General features: G+C 41.1%; 2 protein-coding genes and 1 long non-coding RNA gene across 4 annotated transcripts in view; 1 reads left to right on the top strand and 2 right to left on the bottom strand.

The window, feature by feature from the left end:
- Nucleotides 1-735: 735 nt before the first annotated feature.
- ZC3HAV1L (zinc finger CCCH-type containing, antiviral 1 like) lies at nucleotides 736-9473 on the bottom strand. The gene is made up of 4 exons (XM_033098707.1): nucleotides 8913-9473; nucleotides 7843-7978; nucleotides 5796-6054; nucleotides 736-4643 (listed from the first exon to the last, which is right to left on the bottom strand). Exons 1-4 carry the CDS (start codon nucleotides 9305-9307, stop codon nucleotides 4507-4509), a joined length of 927 nt encoding a protein of 308 aa, XP_032954598.1. The 5' UTR covers nucleotides 9308-9473; the 3' UTR covers nucleotides 736-4506.
- Nucleotides 9143-13067, top strand: LOC117018034 (uncharacterized). Of its 2 annotated transcripts, none has more exons than XR_004422162.1 (3): nucleotides 9143-9275; nucleotides 10539-12908; nucleotides 12941-13067. It is a non-coding gene; the product is annotated as an uncharacterized LOC117018034 (long non-coding RNA). The 2 variants fall into 2 exon arrangements; XR_004422161.1 differs by having other exon boundaries at nucleotides 9171-9293.
- Nucleotides 12084-16317, bottom strand: part of ZC3HAV1 (zinc finger CCCH-type containing, antiviral 1) — a 48958-nt gene continuing 44724 nt past the window's right edge. The window contains exons 13-14 of the mRNA XM_033098708.1: nucleotides 12926-15685; nucleotides 12084-12893 (exon numbers count right to left, since the gene is read on the bottom strand). Of these exons, the coding sequence (XP_032954599.1) occupies nucleotides 15423-15685 (263 nt within the window). The 3' untranslated portion in view covers nucleotides 12084-12893; nucleotides 12926-15422. The remainder of the gene's footprint in view (nucleotides 12894-12925; nucleotides 15686-16317) is intronic.

Here is a 16317-nt window from a genome sequence, read left to right as displayed (position 1 = left end):
TTGTATTTATAGTATACCCTCAACATTTAATAATGTGTATAAAAAAAGATTGAAAAAATATCCTAAAGTATTTAAGAGTAATTGTCTCTACATAGTAGTATTACGGGTGATTATTACTTCCTTCTGAGTGCATTCTCGTATTCTCCAAAATTTCTACTATTATATTTTCCAAAAACAAAATCTTTTGGAAAAAAATTCTTAAATAATACTAAAGAGAGTGATTCAAGGATACAGTAATACATTATGTTTAATGTAATAATGAATGTGAAGTGATGGATAAGCTAACTAACATTGTGGTAATCATTTCACAATGTATACATGTATCAAATCATCGCCTTAAACTTCCACAATGTAATATGTCAATTATATCTCAAAAAAGCTGGAAAAATTTAAAATAATGACGTTACAAATCAATTTACAAAAACTCAAAACAACACTCAGAAAAAAATTTATCCTTTGAGTATACAGCAATGAAAACAAAAATTGCTACATACACACATAAAATATAAATGAATTTTATTTATAAATGTATGGATGTATAAACTTATAGTAAAGGTTACCAATTAGGGGGAAAATACATTAAAAGAATATAATGCCATAATCAAGTAGAATTTACTCAGAACTTAAGGATATTTTAATATAGTGAAAACCATCAATATAATCATATTAGGTGATTTAAATGATAAAAATTCTGATTATATCAAAAGATACCAATTCTTTTTAGAAGCTTCTAATAAACAATAGATGTCATTTCCCTTATTAAATAGAGAACATTTGTTTAAAACCAACAAGTAACTTCATATTTAATGAAGAATTATCAAAAAATCTTTTTATCACAATTTTACTTAACACAAAACAAAATAGAAATACATAAGGAAAGATGAATATTTTTGCAGCTACGATTTTGTATTTCGAAAAAACAAATAGGCCTTCTAACACTGTTAGAACAAAGGCAATTCACTAACAGACAAATATTTTAAAACTTAATAGCATTCTAACGATAGAAATTCCCACACTGAGTAGCAATACAAATGTATTTATCCCATAAAGAATTAATGTGTTAAGGGTTAGGTAAGACCTAGACAAAAACAAGAACAAATGATAACGATTACAAAGATATCAAGAAACACAGCAATAATGGAGAGTTAATTCCTTGATGGAAAGAATTAGTACCATGAACATAAGTCTTAAAGCATTTATTTTAGACCTAGGCAACTCAAACTGAAGCATCAAAGAGATGTTTATCTTATATAACACATTCTTTAGGAGGAAAATATTTTTTGAATATTAAAAATATATATGTGGGAAGAAAAAAGAACAATGAAGACCAATATGATACTCATTCAATGGATTCAAATGCAGAGTTTAATTCGTTACATGGCAAAAAAAATTAACTACCAAGTGTTAGAATAACCAAGAATAAATAATGTTTCTGCTCAAAACTAGGGAATAAAAACAAAAGGCATTGCAATGTAATGTATTAAGTGCTATGCTAGAGCTTTGAAAACTCTCTTGGGGTCAGGAAAGGTTAGGTCAGCATTTTACAGATCACCTTGCCAGGTTTTGAGGCAGGTGGAGGGAGAAAGAAGGGGACTTGGAGTATCACCTACAAACGCAGAGTCACAAGGTGAAATGGCACATTCCAAAATTTGCAAGGTCACTACACACAATTAAAAGTTAGTATTTAAAAATCAGAAAATTTCTCGGAAAACTTTGGATTTCTGGCTTCTTTTGTCAAATTGGACAGTATCACAAACGGGGCCCACATTCCCACATGGAAATAAGGGGCACCTGCCCCTTTTAGAGGGGACAGTTTACCATAGCACTTCCTCTTTTCCTGATCCCTCTTATGTCTAGTTCACTTCATCCATCAACTCAGCTTTCTGGTCCCTGTATCCATCTGCGTTTATGACTCCTACCCTATATGATGGGGACCAATAAAGGTGGTGATTAAAGCAAAAAGCAATGTGATTAAGTCAGGATTTCAAAAGATCAACCAGGCAGCAGTGTGGAAGGCAGATGGAGAGAAGGGTGGTAAGGAGAGCAACGAAATCCACAAAAGCCTATTACATTAAAAAGTAAAACGGTGGCTACCATCATCAAAGGGGAGTCACCTAGCACCTCCCACAGAAAACTCACAAGACATGAAACCCATTGAGTTCTGCATCTGTAGAATACAAGAGGTGATGACGGTTTAAAACAGGGCAAGATGTAGGGAATGAAAAGAAAGGGGCAAAGACAGTTAATATTTTGAGAAATTTTTGAGGATGAAAAAAGTCTCAATCTAGGTAATCAATTTGACACAGGGAACAAGGAGAAAGACAAGATTAGGACAGTTTGCAGGTTTTTGGCTTAAGTCATTAGGTGGTGACACTCCAAAATAAAGAAACAAAAGGAGGAAAAAGTCTAAAAAGTCTGGAGAAAAGTTCGTCACTCAGTTTAGCATATGCTGAGTTGTAGAGGCTAGAGATATGCAACTTCATCTTATAAGTTCCAATAAATTGCCAAAGAAAACTTATCTCCATGTCTAATGTGATAACTCTAACAGGTGATTGTCAAACAAAAATAACAGTGACAGATATGATTATATATTTCTACAGAATGGATACCAACAGAACTAAGACTGAACTGGAATATTCATAGAATTGAAAAAAATATTGCAACAAAGATTACAGAGTCAATAACTTCATATAGAAAAGTATAATTATAAGATATATAAAAAGAACAATAATATAAAAGTCTAGCAAGTCTTAATGTAAAGGATATGCATTTATATACTACACTGTTTCCATTAAGGATTTCAGATGGCTTACAATAAAAATATACATAGTAAAAGGATAAAATGTAAATAATGATAATAAAATGTAAAAATAATTTTTTTTTAAAAAAAGCTAGCACCAGGAGAAATCAGAACTAGGAAAAAAAAGTAAGATAGGCAGGAAGTAAGGGCTTTCAGAAAAACTACTGTTGACAACCAGAGTGAAATGGTTCATGTAAGACGGATCACTATTACCGTATACATTAGGAGAAAACACAGCAATTTCTCCCTTCACAAAGGACATTTTTTACACACTTTCCCCAACAGAAAAGACAGCATTTCATGATAAAAGTTTTCGAAATAAAACAAATTTAGCTTGATGAAAAACTCACTACCTTGTCCCTATTTCTCAAATGGTATGTTATTGAAGGACAATTAAATATTTTTAAAAACCCTTCGCACACTGATATTTGGGGAATATTACTACAGCAAATAGGGAAAGGATTTCATGAAGCTGCTTCTCGTGGTACCCTTTGATGAAAACCAAGAACCAAACATCTAAGTGTAACTGGATGAAGACAGCGGGAGGGTGGGGGAAAGAGAGAGGGGAGGAAGGGGAAAGTCAACATGAAATGGGTGAGGTATATAAATTTCTGATGGTCCACCCTGATCCATATTAGAATGGATGCAACTTCAAGGAATGGATGAACTACACATCCTTCAAACCACAGCAACTGGACTTTGGCAAAAGTTTCATAAGAGATGGAGAGCAGACAGAGTGAGGTAGAAATCTCTGGTGAGCACCGAAACGTTGTATACTCTCTGGAGTTGGCTGAGGATGGATCCACAAGAGTTAGAGTACAGTTTGGTTGACATCCTTTCATAAAAATTAAGGAGCCTAATTAAAGGCCATCCCACATCAGCACAGAGGAGGTAATTAGATGCCCAGGATTAAAGGGCAAGTACAAAATGCACAAAAGGCAGACAAACAGAAAGCAGACACAGAAAAATATTCACTTGTACATAAATTTCAGGAAATGCAAATCATAAGACAGTATCATTTGGCAACTATAAGCTAAGCAAAAGACTAACTTTAAAAACTCACTATTGCGTGGATTTTAAGAAGAGCTATATTCAAAATTTGTTAGAAAGAATCAAAATATCCCAGAATAAGGGAACAGTTACATAAACTATGATATATTAGTGCACAAAAATGATTATGCATGATAAATTGTGAACCAATATGGAAAGATGCTTCTGGAACATTAAGTGGAACAAAAAAGAATATAAAGTTTCCAAACTCTATGAATTCCACAATGTAAACTGTATATATGGAGGTACAGAAAAACATGGGCCTGGGACACAGAGCAAGTCAGCAGAAACCTGCCTCTTTCAGAGCGCCAGCCAGCCATCCAGGGTAAAGCTCTCAGGGGCTGCAGGCAGAGGTTGCCATCTCGAGGATTTGCTCTGCCCTGACCCCATCTGCACTCAGGTCTTACCCTTTCTTTGCCTGTTCAATGCCCAACCTCCTCCCCAAACCCCCTGCCCCTCCAATTTTATCCTCCCAAATTGACACTGTCTCCTTTTCCATCTTCTTTAATTCTCACAACACCCTGTGAGGTAGGTTATTATTATGGCCATTATTAAGAAATGAGTCAATGAATGAATGGTTACAAATTAAAGCTCAACATAGCTTTGTTTTCAGACCTTCCAATGGGACGCGCTGCTTCTTACTTCACCGATGTCCCTTACGGTTTACCTGCGCATGGCTTCTTGGCGGACTGGGCAGGGACAGAAACCAGGGGACAGGCTTCTGCAGCCCCAGCTACTCGTCCTCCTTGTTTCTCAAGGCCCCGTGACTGCTCGGCAGAAGGAGCTGAATTATCTGAAAAAGGAGCAAGAGATGAGGCTTTCTAAGACACTCTTTTTATCACTCTAAATTTCGTTTTCTGTTGGGGGCATCAGTCCAGGTAATCAAATCTCAAGACAAAACTCCCAACACTCAGGTTTTGGAGAGTTCGTGTCTTGTGGATTTGAAATAAATTAAATACACACACACTAAGCAAGCAGAAAGAAACTCTCCTAGTTAGGAGAGACCCACAAAACAGGCCCAGATGAAGAGGACAGGCCCGATACATATACAGAGCAGAGGGTCTCTGCCACACTCGGGGCTCCCTACTTTGCCTCTCACACTGTGATTTGCACAGCCCTCCTCACCTTCACACCACTCGCTCACGAAGCCCACCACTACCAGCCCAACATAAGAAGACTCCACAGTAAAAGCTCAGAGACTCTGATTTTGGTGATTTGGTTTTCCCATCAACAATTCCCCTGACCTGACTACCCACTGAAACTGATTTCCAGCTACAGGCAAATCTATTAATAAAAGAAAAAATAACCTGAGTGCATTGCAATGAAAAGACCACCAAACCACACTTTGTAGACGTTAAAAAACGAGACTATGCAGTGATATGAGAAGATATTTATGATGTTGTATAAAGTGAACATTTAAGATAATTAATACAACTGGACTAGTATTCCTATAGTAACAAAACCGAAGGGCCTGCAATTCAATGGTAACAGTGGCCGTGAATTAGAGCGAATGGAGTTACACGCAATTTTTATTTCTACTCTATTATCCAAAATTTTCTGTAATGTGGTTCAAATTTCCTAACAATTAAAAAAGAAAAAACTTTAATTCAATTTAATAAAAGAAAGCTATCCTTACCTATCCTTACCTTTCTAGTCACTGGCCCATCTCCCTCCTCTTTTTTCCCAATGAAGCGCTTAAGACTGGTATCCGTACTTCCTGACCCCCAACTTACCACCTACACTGTTCAAATACTGGGGCAGTGCTGAAAATAAATTCCATCCCTCCCTCCTTTGGTTAGAATCACGGTTCTGGAACATACAGTGTTGACTACCCGAAGTTTCCACAAGGACAAAGCACTTAACACACGAAGTGCTTTCTCCCGACTCACGTTCAGGTCAAAACCACATCGTTGATAATGCTCAGCGAGTCCTCTGATACTCTCACCTTTATTTTCAAGCATCTTGTGCAACTTCATGTGCCTGTAGGTAGAGATGATCTGAAAATTAACGACGCTGGGGATATTCGGTCCTTGGTCCTGCAGCAGCTTCAGAGCTGTCGCATGGATGAGCTGATGGGACCGTTTGCATCTCTGAAGCCTGCACTCTCCCCTGACAAAGGACTTGCACACGTGAAACTTGTTGCATTTGTCCTTGAGGTTGCAATAACCATACAGTGCTTCACCTTTGTTGTAGAGCAAACAGACCTGGGAGAGAAATGAGGCAACACTGAAACACTGGTTTTCACTGTATCTTTCACGCCAACAAACGACAACTTCTCTAAATGGCAACTTCTGGTCCTCCGTGGCTGTTAAAATCACTGGGTGAAAGGCAGATGGGTTGTGTTACAGTACCCCCACCTAGGTCTCCCCCAGCTGTTACTAAAGCACAGCTGCCTCTCTCTGACTTTGACCATCATTTGACGTGCCCTCCTCTCCCAAATCCTGTAGCCAACCAGGAATTCTATGCAGGTACAAAAGTCTGGGCCCTTTGCCTTAAGGCCGGAATAATTCTTCAGGGTATTTCTGCTCCAGAGCCCCACCATGAATCAAGTGAAGGCCAGACTTTACCTTGCTTGTAGCTTTTCCTTCCCTTTAACCTGCTTTCCTCCTTTACGGAGTGTTTACCAGGGGCCCTCCTTCAAGAAATCACACGCACCTAAATCCCAAAGTCAGGCTCTGCCTCCAGGGAATCCAACCCTGACAGGTAACGTGAACAGATGATTTATCACCCAGACAAGGGCAATTTTTTAGGGAGCATTATTCATCATTACATTGGGACAATTAATGTCAACCGGGTCTGTCCCAGGCAAACCAAGGCCCTCCTGATGGGGAACTTGATAATAACGGGACAGGCTGTCAATCCTGACACCACGAATCAATCTCAACCTCACAAACAAAAAAGATAACCAGACATTGTGTACTTCCTGGCCACTTGGTTGGAATGTATCTGGCTCATGATATACCAAACCTGGGTTCAAAATTTGAAGAAATGAGAAAGTAGTTGGAGGCCAAGCAGGAATATCTTGGCTCCTAAGGCTGCCTCCAGCGCTGCCTACGGGTACAAACTGCTGCCTTGAAGGGCAGCCTCTGCCATTTGAACCAAAGGCTCTAGCCTTGTGAAGTTCTTCTCTTCTAACCCAGCAATACCTTAGTGTTAAAACAGGACCACAATCATGAACCATCCTCTATTTTCCCAACGCCCCCCCTTCTTCTGGCAACTTGGGAGAGTGTCCGTGACAGAATCACTGTGCCAGTTTAGAAAACTACTTTTCATTGGTAGTCTCTTGTAAAATTTTCTTTTGGGATTCCAATTGTTTTATATTTAAATATTCTTTGTGTCTAGCTAAACAGATACAAACATACTAATTTCACCATTAGAGCAGTTATAATGGGTACTTTTCAAGCATTTGGAACTAAATCATGTTGTTTTGAAGCAATCAAATTTAGTATCTAAAGCTCCCAAAAAAGTAAATGGGGGCGGGGAGTACTTATAACAAATGTGACCCAAAAAGGAATCTGTATCATTGAGGACATCTAATAATTAATAGAGAAAGACAAATGCATCAATAGAAAAAGAGGCGAAAGCATAAACAGGCAATTCACAAAACACAGGCTTCATTGGCAGACCTACTAAATTCAAATATGCCAGTTACTATGTGATCTTGAGCAAGTTATTTAATCAGAGACTCAGTTTCCTCACCTGTAAAATGGGGGCAAGTTATTAATAAGCTAAAGTATATAAATTACTAAGTATGCAGTAAGCACTCAGACAACCAGTCGCCAACATTATTATTTCCATCCCACACAGGTCCATCATTCCCTGTGTATCAAAGCCCAGCAAAATCATGGAGACTCCAGAAAGGTCAACACTGTACCATTACCCCACCTCACGCCAATACTCCTCAGGCTGTCCTCTGTAAGCAGACTTCTGATACTCTCCCCCGATTTCTTTCACCAGGCAGACAATCTGAGGGTGACTTCATGGTGACTCACCTCTGGTAAAAGGCAGGGGTCATTCTGTAAAAGCAGAATCCGAAGCTGGGCCTCATTGAGGCCAAAAAGCCCATGGTTTTTCAGGACTTGGATGTTGACAGGTGTGTGGATATCATGGGAAAGGGTACAGGTAGACCTAGAACATAAAGCACTGGATCAGAGGCCCAGATGAAGAAGAGTCCAGTCTGTCAAATTCCTTGCCTAGGGCTGCTTTCAACTTGCATCTGACGTGAAACAATTTGCCATGTGAATTCGTAGACACTACAGCCTACTAAGCTCTGACAATAAAAAAGCTGGGTCATTTTCATTTTAAATGAGGATGCTTTAAAGCCAAGGGTACCCCCTCCCCCTGTCACCTGCCTTGACAGATGGTGCCCACCTGTTCTATAGGTGATTGCACTTGACTTCTCCACGCCTAACAGCTACCCACCCCCACAGTCCACCAACGTTAAAAGAAGTGTCCCCCCAACTCCACTTTGGGGAACTTCTGTACACCCAGGAAGGCTGGACTCAGTAGGCAGCCTCTGGCGACCGTTCCCAAATCATCCACCGCTGTTTCCTTGGGGTCAAACTACATCGGCTTTCTAAACCTCGACAACACAGACTGGCTTCTGCAAAACTGTGTTTCTGTAGGAAGAGGCTATCTGCATAAAGGGTCCGCGGATCTGATGGGCTCCGCAAATGCCCCCCAAAGGACTCCCAAAGTCCCAATCCTGATTTATCCCAGCAAATGTGGAGGATCCCGGGGCAGGGGCTGCAATTTTTTGGGCGAGAGGCCGCTAAGTAATCCAAACTGAGCCAACCTTTCGCCTCATTCCGCACCGGAGCTAAGAGCGCAGGGGAGGCCTCCCCGGAAGGACCCCGCCATGGGCCCTTCCCGAGGCTTCCCTTCCGCCTTTTCCGAGGGAGTCGCCGGCCCCTGGGCGAACCATCCCTTTTCTCATTTCTCTCGGGTCCCACTTCCAGCGGAACGGGTCGGGCCCGCGGCCCGCGCGCTGTGATCGCGCCGGCGTCTGAGTCCCAGGAGGCCGCCCGGTCCCGCCCGCCGCCGGGTCCCCCCGTCGCCTCACCAGCAGTCTCGGTTCGGGCACTTGCCCAGCATGTGGCGGCGACAGAGGTGCAGCTGGTCGCAGGCCTGGCACTCGCCGCGCTGGTAGCGGGCGCAGAGGCGCGCGGAGGACACGGCCACCACTCTCCAGGCCAAGGGGCCGCCGCCTCCCGCCCCGCCCGCGCCAGCGCCCGCGCCCGCGCCCGCGCCGGCCGCAGCCTCGGCCTCCGCGTCCCAGAGGCCCTCCTTCATCTCCACCTCCTGCAGCAGGAAGCGATCGGGCCCGGCCTGGCGCAGCACGTCCAGGAGCCTGGCCTCCGAGAGCTCCACGTGGGCGCGCAGGTCCTGGAGGAACATGCGCCCGCCGTTGGCGCACAGCACCTTGGTGAGGAAGGAGCACACGGTGAGCTCCGCCATGGTCGCGGCCCAGCTCCCTGCGCCGCGAGCACGAAATCCGAGGCGGGCAGACTCCTCCCAGTCACGTCCACGATTTCAAACCAAGATCCCGGGATGGCCTGGAGAAGGGCGGGCGGGGGGCGGCGGCCGTGGGCACCGGCTGTCAGAGGAGGGCCCAGGGCTCTGCGCTTTGCCCTGGGCGCGGGTCCGGTAGGGACAGTGTTTACTGAGCGCCGGTTCTGTGCCAGGCACTGGTCAAAGTGAGTCCTGGCCTGAGAGGCTTGTATAGTGGGGGAGTCACAACACGAAAGCAAATGAGAGAATTTGAGGGACTGGTAAGGGCTGCAAAGAAGATGAAATAGGTAATGTAAGTTAAACAAAAAATTTTAATTTCCACGGTGGAAAGTCTTTTTAAAAGAAAAAATTTATTAGGCCATTGCTAGCAAAAAGACTGGTCTTGGGGCATGGAGTCTACACCACCAATAGCATGGTTAGGTAGGAAAGACAACATGTCCGTGGTCCTGGAGTTCTGCAAGCGTTTTCATACATCAAGTATTGGGGAGAAAGATGTAAGCCAGTCTGAAAGGATTTACCTTAGCTATAGACAAAGGCGACGGAGAAGGTGAAGCCAGGCTCCGGCTCGTTGCAAAGAAGTGCCCGCTCCTGTGGATTAGCTGTGGGCAGCAGATGGGAAAGTTCACGTGCAAATAAGCTGAGGTTCCTGGGGTTCTGTGGCGCCTGGCTATACTCTCTTTGGGATAATTGGGGAAATAGCCAGCTGGAAATTTATCCTACATTCCAACAGACATACAGGAATGTGAGCAGTCTTTTGTCAGAGCTGGTCCACAGCTATTAACAGACTAATCATTCCGTTTCACGCTCTTGCTACTGTAATTTTAATTTAGAACATATCAGAATATTTTTTATTTTGTTTTTTGGTCATGTGGTTAGAAGATGCAGAGCTGGGTGGCCTTAGGTAGTTGGTAGGGAAAGAAGGTCTGAGGAGGTAGCCAGTAGCGGAAAAAACACTTCACATGTGACCAGTCTAAAGGGAGATGTGTGAAATACACACATTGGATTTAGAAGATTTAGAATGAAAAGAATGAAAAATACCTCATTAGTAACTTTATGTTAATCATGTTAAAGTGGTATTTAAATATTACAATTTCATCTGCTTCTTTTACTTCTCTGAAGTTGCTATGAAAAAATTGCAAATCACAGTTGTGGCTCACCTTGCATTTCTGTTTGACAGCACAGGTCCTGATCTGCACCTTAAGCAGCTGGCCGTATCGCCCAACACCATGCTCGTTTAATGAACATTTACTGAGCCAACTGCTAATGGCAGTGACAGAGGACAAAGATGAATAAGACATAATCGAGGACTCAGCCAGCCTGGTTGCTCTCTTACGGGGGGTTGTGAGGATGGAGTGAGCAATGTCAGGTCAAGAAGCTAGAGGAAGGCAACTGCTGGACGATCTTTTCTACCATGCTAAGAAGTTTGGACGTCTGTACGTACTAAAGACTTAGGGAAGCCACTTAAGGAATTTCATTTGGGGAGTGACGTGAACCCTCTGCCTAGAATGCTTTCCCCTGATATAGAGGTCTCCATTTTGTCTTTCAACCCTGAGCTTAAATGTCTTCTTCAGCAAGGCCTTTCCCGACCTCCGTATATTAAAGTACCTCCCCAGTATCTGCGTGGAACTTAAATCACTGGTATGTTTTCTTCTGGTTTACTTAACATTTGTAGAATTCAGGACGTGAAAGCAGGAATCTCATTTGTCTTATTCATTGCCATATCCCCAAACTTAAAACCGGGCCTAGCTGTACTGTAGGAAAGGTGTTTTAGAAAGATCCCTGGAAGAAGTAAGAATGGATTTCTAGAAAAGCAAGACAAGGAATAACAGAAGAGAAACAGGATTTGAGGGACTAAATGTCAATTTTTATTGTGTTGAGTTTGCAATGGACAACCTAAGGTAAGATGCTCACTAGGCAGTTGTATTATATATAGAAGAGCTTAAGAAAGATGGAGACGAATATGGGTTTGAGTGACATCAAAGTGATTAGGTAATTGATGCTGTGAGTTGATCAGATCATTCAGCAAAAATGAAGAGCATGAAAAGCAGAGGTGGGAGGATAAAGGAATAGCAACATTAAACACTTCTGAAAACTTGAGAGCTTGCTATGACAAAGTGAATCAACAAATAGAACAAGTAACTTTAGAAAAACTCAAACATCTGCTCATGCTTGGTTTGGTGGTATTTTCATGTATTTGCATGTGGGTGTTTTGACAGCAATGGGTTGGCTATATTGTTTTATTTATATTGAGGTCCAAATCAAATGGCAATTTGCCTTCCCTTGAATTAAATCTATGCTACCACATAGAGATTTGCCGCCTCTCTCTCTCTCTCCATCCAAAGTTTTGTGATTAGAAAAGAATGACCTGGGAAGTGCTTTTAAAGGAGTGACTGACAGGACAGTTCTAATAACCATTTATTTTGTTAACTTTTGGGCCTCAGCCTGGCCCTGGTCCCACCCCTGGGACCAGAGGAAGAAGTGTTAGCAGCTGCCAGCCTCTGCCTCTCTAAGCTCCTAGACAAATGATGTGCCAGCCTGCTGTGGGCTCCTCCATCACCACTGCCCTGCCTTTCCTTGGCAGTGTGCTGAAGGCTCCTTGGTCACTGAGTCCTGGAATGATAAAGCTGGAAGAGACAAAACACATCTTCTATCCCCCACTGAATAAGCTGGTGCCTATCGTTTTGGATATACCTAGAAATAAAGCAAATAAAGGCAGCAGAGCAAAATTAGTATTTCTTTTTATTAGAGTCTCAAATTGAGCTTGAAGAAGAAGAGAAATAAAACTCAACTTCTGAAATATAATAGTTGCGCTTATTTTATTCAACCAAATTTATGCAAAGTTATCAGTATATTTCATATGCAATATTATATGCAAAGTTATATGCAAAAGTATATGCAAAGTTATCAGTAAGCATTCAGCATTGTGGCACAATGCACAAGACAAGTTAACCTCGCCCTCAAGGAGCTTACATTCTAATGCGGAAAGCAGACAACTTCAAGCTGGATAGATACTAAAAATGAATACAGCAAGGCACAAAGTATTTTTTAAAATGGGGATTTGGGAAGCAAGCATCCTGTCTAATCTACAGGACTCCTTATGGAGGTAACAAGCAAATCTCAAGATGCTAGATATTAACTGACTCAGTGATTCTCATGTATTGAGGACCGTCCCTGGCACTGAGTGGATGCAGCCAGAGATGCCATGTTTCCCCGAAAATAAGACCTAGCCGGACCATCAGCTCTAATGCATCTTTTGGAGCAAAAATTAATATAAGATCCAGTCCTACATTATATTATGCTATATAAGACCGGGTTTTATTTTCCGGGAAACACGGTAGCAGAAGTCCTGCAGTGTATGGGTTAGCCCCACACAACGAAGAATTATTCTGTACCTATACGACTTTTTAATGTCCTGCTGGACATTTTAATTTTAATATCCTGCTGGACATTTATGTAGGACTTACAGCTCGACTAAGAAATATAGTCAATTTTTCCCTCTTAAACAATCTATAATTTGTTTTGTCCTATTACCCTTATTTAAAATAAGGTACTTTTCTAAAGTACCTTATTTAAAATAAGGTACTTCGCTCTTTCCCTTACCATATACAGATAAGGTATATGGCCTGTTATGACTTACCCTAATACTGGTCTTCATTCTAGTGTCACCCATACCTCTCATCTTTCATTTTTCTGTACTTCTTTACAGGAAGTAGCTTCTGTCGACTCCTAAATCCAAACCTATTCACTATAAGTAGGAGTAAATATCTATTTCATGATGTCATATAGCGTAGTGATGCCTGAGCACTTATATGTGGAAATTCAGTTTATTTTTATTACAAATTTCTTTCCTTCTGTTTCTCCATTATAGTAAGAGTTAAGGTAGTAAACTGATTTGTAAAGAAATGTATGTGTATAAGTAGATTATATTATCTATGAATCATCTCAGGACAGCAAAGGGGATGTTACAAAAAATCTGCTCTGAAAAAGGTGACTAGATCTGATTGGGTTTGTGTTGTCAGTAACTGGGAGTAGGGGAGGGTGCTCCTAGCATTTAGTATGTGAGAGCCAAGTATGCTGAACATCTGGCAATACATCGGACAGTTCCTCAGTTAAGGAATTATTCTGCACCCTATACGAATTTTGAATGTCTCACACTAGACATTCGTGTATGATCTACAGCTCGTCTGCAAACATATATTTCCTCATTTTCTCCATTTCGACAATCTGTCAATTTTCTTGCATAGTATCTTTATTTCAATTAAGACTATTGCGTTCTTATAGAAATAAGTATTAACATATGCAAACAAGTTATTGTATCACTAGTTTTTATTCTAATGGCCACTCATATCCCTGCTGTTTCATTTTCTCATACTTCTTTGTACAAAATAGCTTCTGATCTACTTTAAGTTCAATTTATTCATTGTAAGTAAATGTAAACAGCTGACTGCTTAATTGTCCTTTATTATAGCCATGTCCAATTTATGTCCCTTTTATGTCCCTTTTATGTTAATATTAATTTTATTTCATTTTCAATTTATTTCTAAAATTGTGTGTAGCTAGAGTATATTACCACTGGATCTCTGCAACATGAGGGTCAAGACCAGGAAATGAAAGCTCCAAATAGAAGCTACCGTGAAAAAAAAATAAGTGAATAAGAGAGTAACTATTTGTGGCAAGCCTCTCAGAAAATAACCCTACGCTAAAAAAAAATCTCTATACATTCGTTACTGTGGAATCCTTTAAACCAAGGAGTTGTGGCACACTGATCAAAAAAATCTGACTAATATAATGTCTCTAATGCTAATTAATATTTGTAACATGTTTGTTGGAAGGCACTGTAGCAGATTTTGGCGACTGGCATGGAATGTTGAAGAAAGAAATTGAAAGGAAAAGCCTGATTCAGAATAAGGAAGGAACTCTTGGTCCAGGCACTTCAACTGCTCTAAACACTGTACTACAATTTTGTACAATCCGTTAAATTTAGAAAAAGAAGCCCCTTCAGGTGCAGGCCTGACTGAGGCATTATTCTCTTTGTTCTGATTCTATGCTCACCAGGAAACATATCTCGCCTCCTTAGAGGGCCCATCCTTCAATAGGATGGGCCTGGTCCTAACTCCTAGGTCAGCCTCATCTGCCACAGCCATCGACTACAGTAGGACTCAGGTTTATCAGTCATGCTCGTGTGACTCTGGTTAGTACAACTCAGTACTCCCAAAATACAGACATTTCATGAAAGACTGACCTGAAAAAAGTCTGCTCTGGACTTCTACTGATTAAGTTATAAATGTCTACTTTGCCATAATTATGTAAAGAACCCAAATGGGCCATTAACTCCGGTTGGTTGCTTCTCTCTGAGCCACACTGGGCAGCTCTTTAAATTGAATTCCAGAGTCAACCTAGATGGAGTCCCCTAAATAAATGTAGAGATAACGAAAGGTATGCCCTGAATCAGTTTTACCACAAAGGCACACTCCTGCAGCTACGTGTGTAATAGCATTTAAATTACCTTCATTATTTCCCCCCACATATTCCTAAGCATTCCCCTCCACCCGACACACAACTTTTCACAATCTTCCATCCAATCTGATGTCCTTACTTCAACAAGCATTTTTAGATGTCTCTCTAATTTCCCAAATTAATTTTTTTTCAATTTAACAAAAACGAAATTATGCCATACAGTAAACTAAAGGAGTAGTTGGGAGAGAAAGTTGCAATTACAGAAGTTTTAGCAATCAGTCTTTGCCAGTTACATTAAGACAGTGGTCCCCAAACTTTATGACACCTTTGAATCCTCAGGGGATTTAAAAAATAACCGCTGCCTGGCTCTCATCCCTCGAAACAGTGCTTTAATTGGAACGGGGTACATCTTGGATATTGAAATTTTTTAAAGTTTCCAGCTGATCAAATGTACAGCAAAGTTTGGGAACCATTCAGTTAAGGCACATTTGCTGACTACACGAGGAAATGTAAAATAGCGTATGTAACTATTATCTGGGGTAATCTGGTTTTGTAACTGAACCGAACGGTGACGGCACCCGTGATGACGATGTAGTCGTCATTTCTAACTAATCACACAGGTTTTGTCTCCTGCGGTATATTCGATCACATATTCTGGGTAAATCTGATCTTTCTGAAAGATGACAAAAACGGAGGGATTCAACCTTGTATCCACACAGCTGTCATACGGTGCAGGAGGACTCGTGTAACTTTTATGTCCTTCAATAGACTCTCCAACCAGGACTCGGGCTACAAACATAACGATGCTTTTGAGATCACACTGGCAATTGCTATGGGCACAGATGGCATCCTTTGTGAAGTAATTTCCTAGAAATAATAATAATAAAAAAAAGGTTAAGAATTATAAAAGAACGTATGCAGTTTGAAAGATTATGTACACATCATCAGATGATGGGCGTTGACTAAGTATATGTCAACAATACCTTAGTGATACTTACAAACTTTCCTTTATACTTACAAAAACAGGTTTATTATACAAGTGAATGTGAACACGGTGTATAGCCCTACTGAAATAACAGAAACATTTGCTACTGTGCAGGCCTTACAGTGATGGGGAAAGCCGGCGGGTACCAGGACTAAGTGGCGATATCACAGTGGCCCAGTTCATGCAGGGTGAATTGAACTGTAATTGTTGAACCAAAGACATTCCAGCAAAGGCCATTGAATATAAGGGACAAATGTTATTTACTATTGATGGGAGAGTCCTAGAAAATGTGAAAAGGAGAGATGTAGCATGAGCAAGCAGTTGACCTTGGCAGAGCTTGTCAAAAACAGATGATCGATCCATCATCCTCAACTCTAAAACAACCTCTGATATTCGCTGATGTTTCCATACTCGGCAGACCGACAATTTCCCGACAAATTAAAATTTCCTAGTTTTGTCGTTGCCAGCTGCTTTCCTGCCCTTTTGAAGGAAATAAGTACCTATTTCAAATTCT

Source organism: Rhinolophus ferrumequinum, chromosome 26 (assembly GCF_004115265.2).
Source record: "Rhinolophus ferrumequinum isolate MPI-CBG mRhiFer1 chromosome 26, mRhiFer1_v1.p, whole genome shotgun sequence".
Classification (NCBI taxonomy): Eukaryota; Metazoa; Chordata; class Mammalia; order Chiroptera; family Rhinolophidae; genus Rhinolophus; species Rhinolophus ferrumequinum.
Note: the sequence above shows the minus strand (reverse complement) of the source record. Positions and strands in the feature narration are given on the sequence as shown.

Coding starts and splice junctions, on each gene's coding strand:
- ZC3HAV1L (XM_033098707.1), bottom strand. CDS start 9,307: ATGGCGGAGCTCACCGTGTGCTCCTTCCTCACCAAGGTGCTGTGCGCC. Junction 7,979..8,912: donor TGCCCGAACCGAGACTGCTG/GTGAGGCGACGG, acceptor TTTATGTTCTAG/GTCTACCTGTACCCTTTCCC. Junction 6,055..7,842: donor ACCCCTGCCTTTTACCAGAG/GTGAGTCACCAT, acceptor TTTCTCTCCCAG/GTCTGTTTGCTCTACAACAA.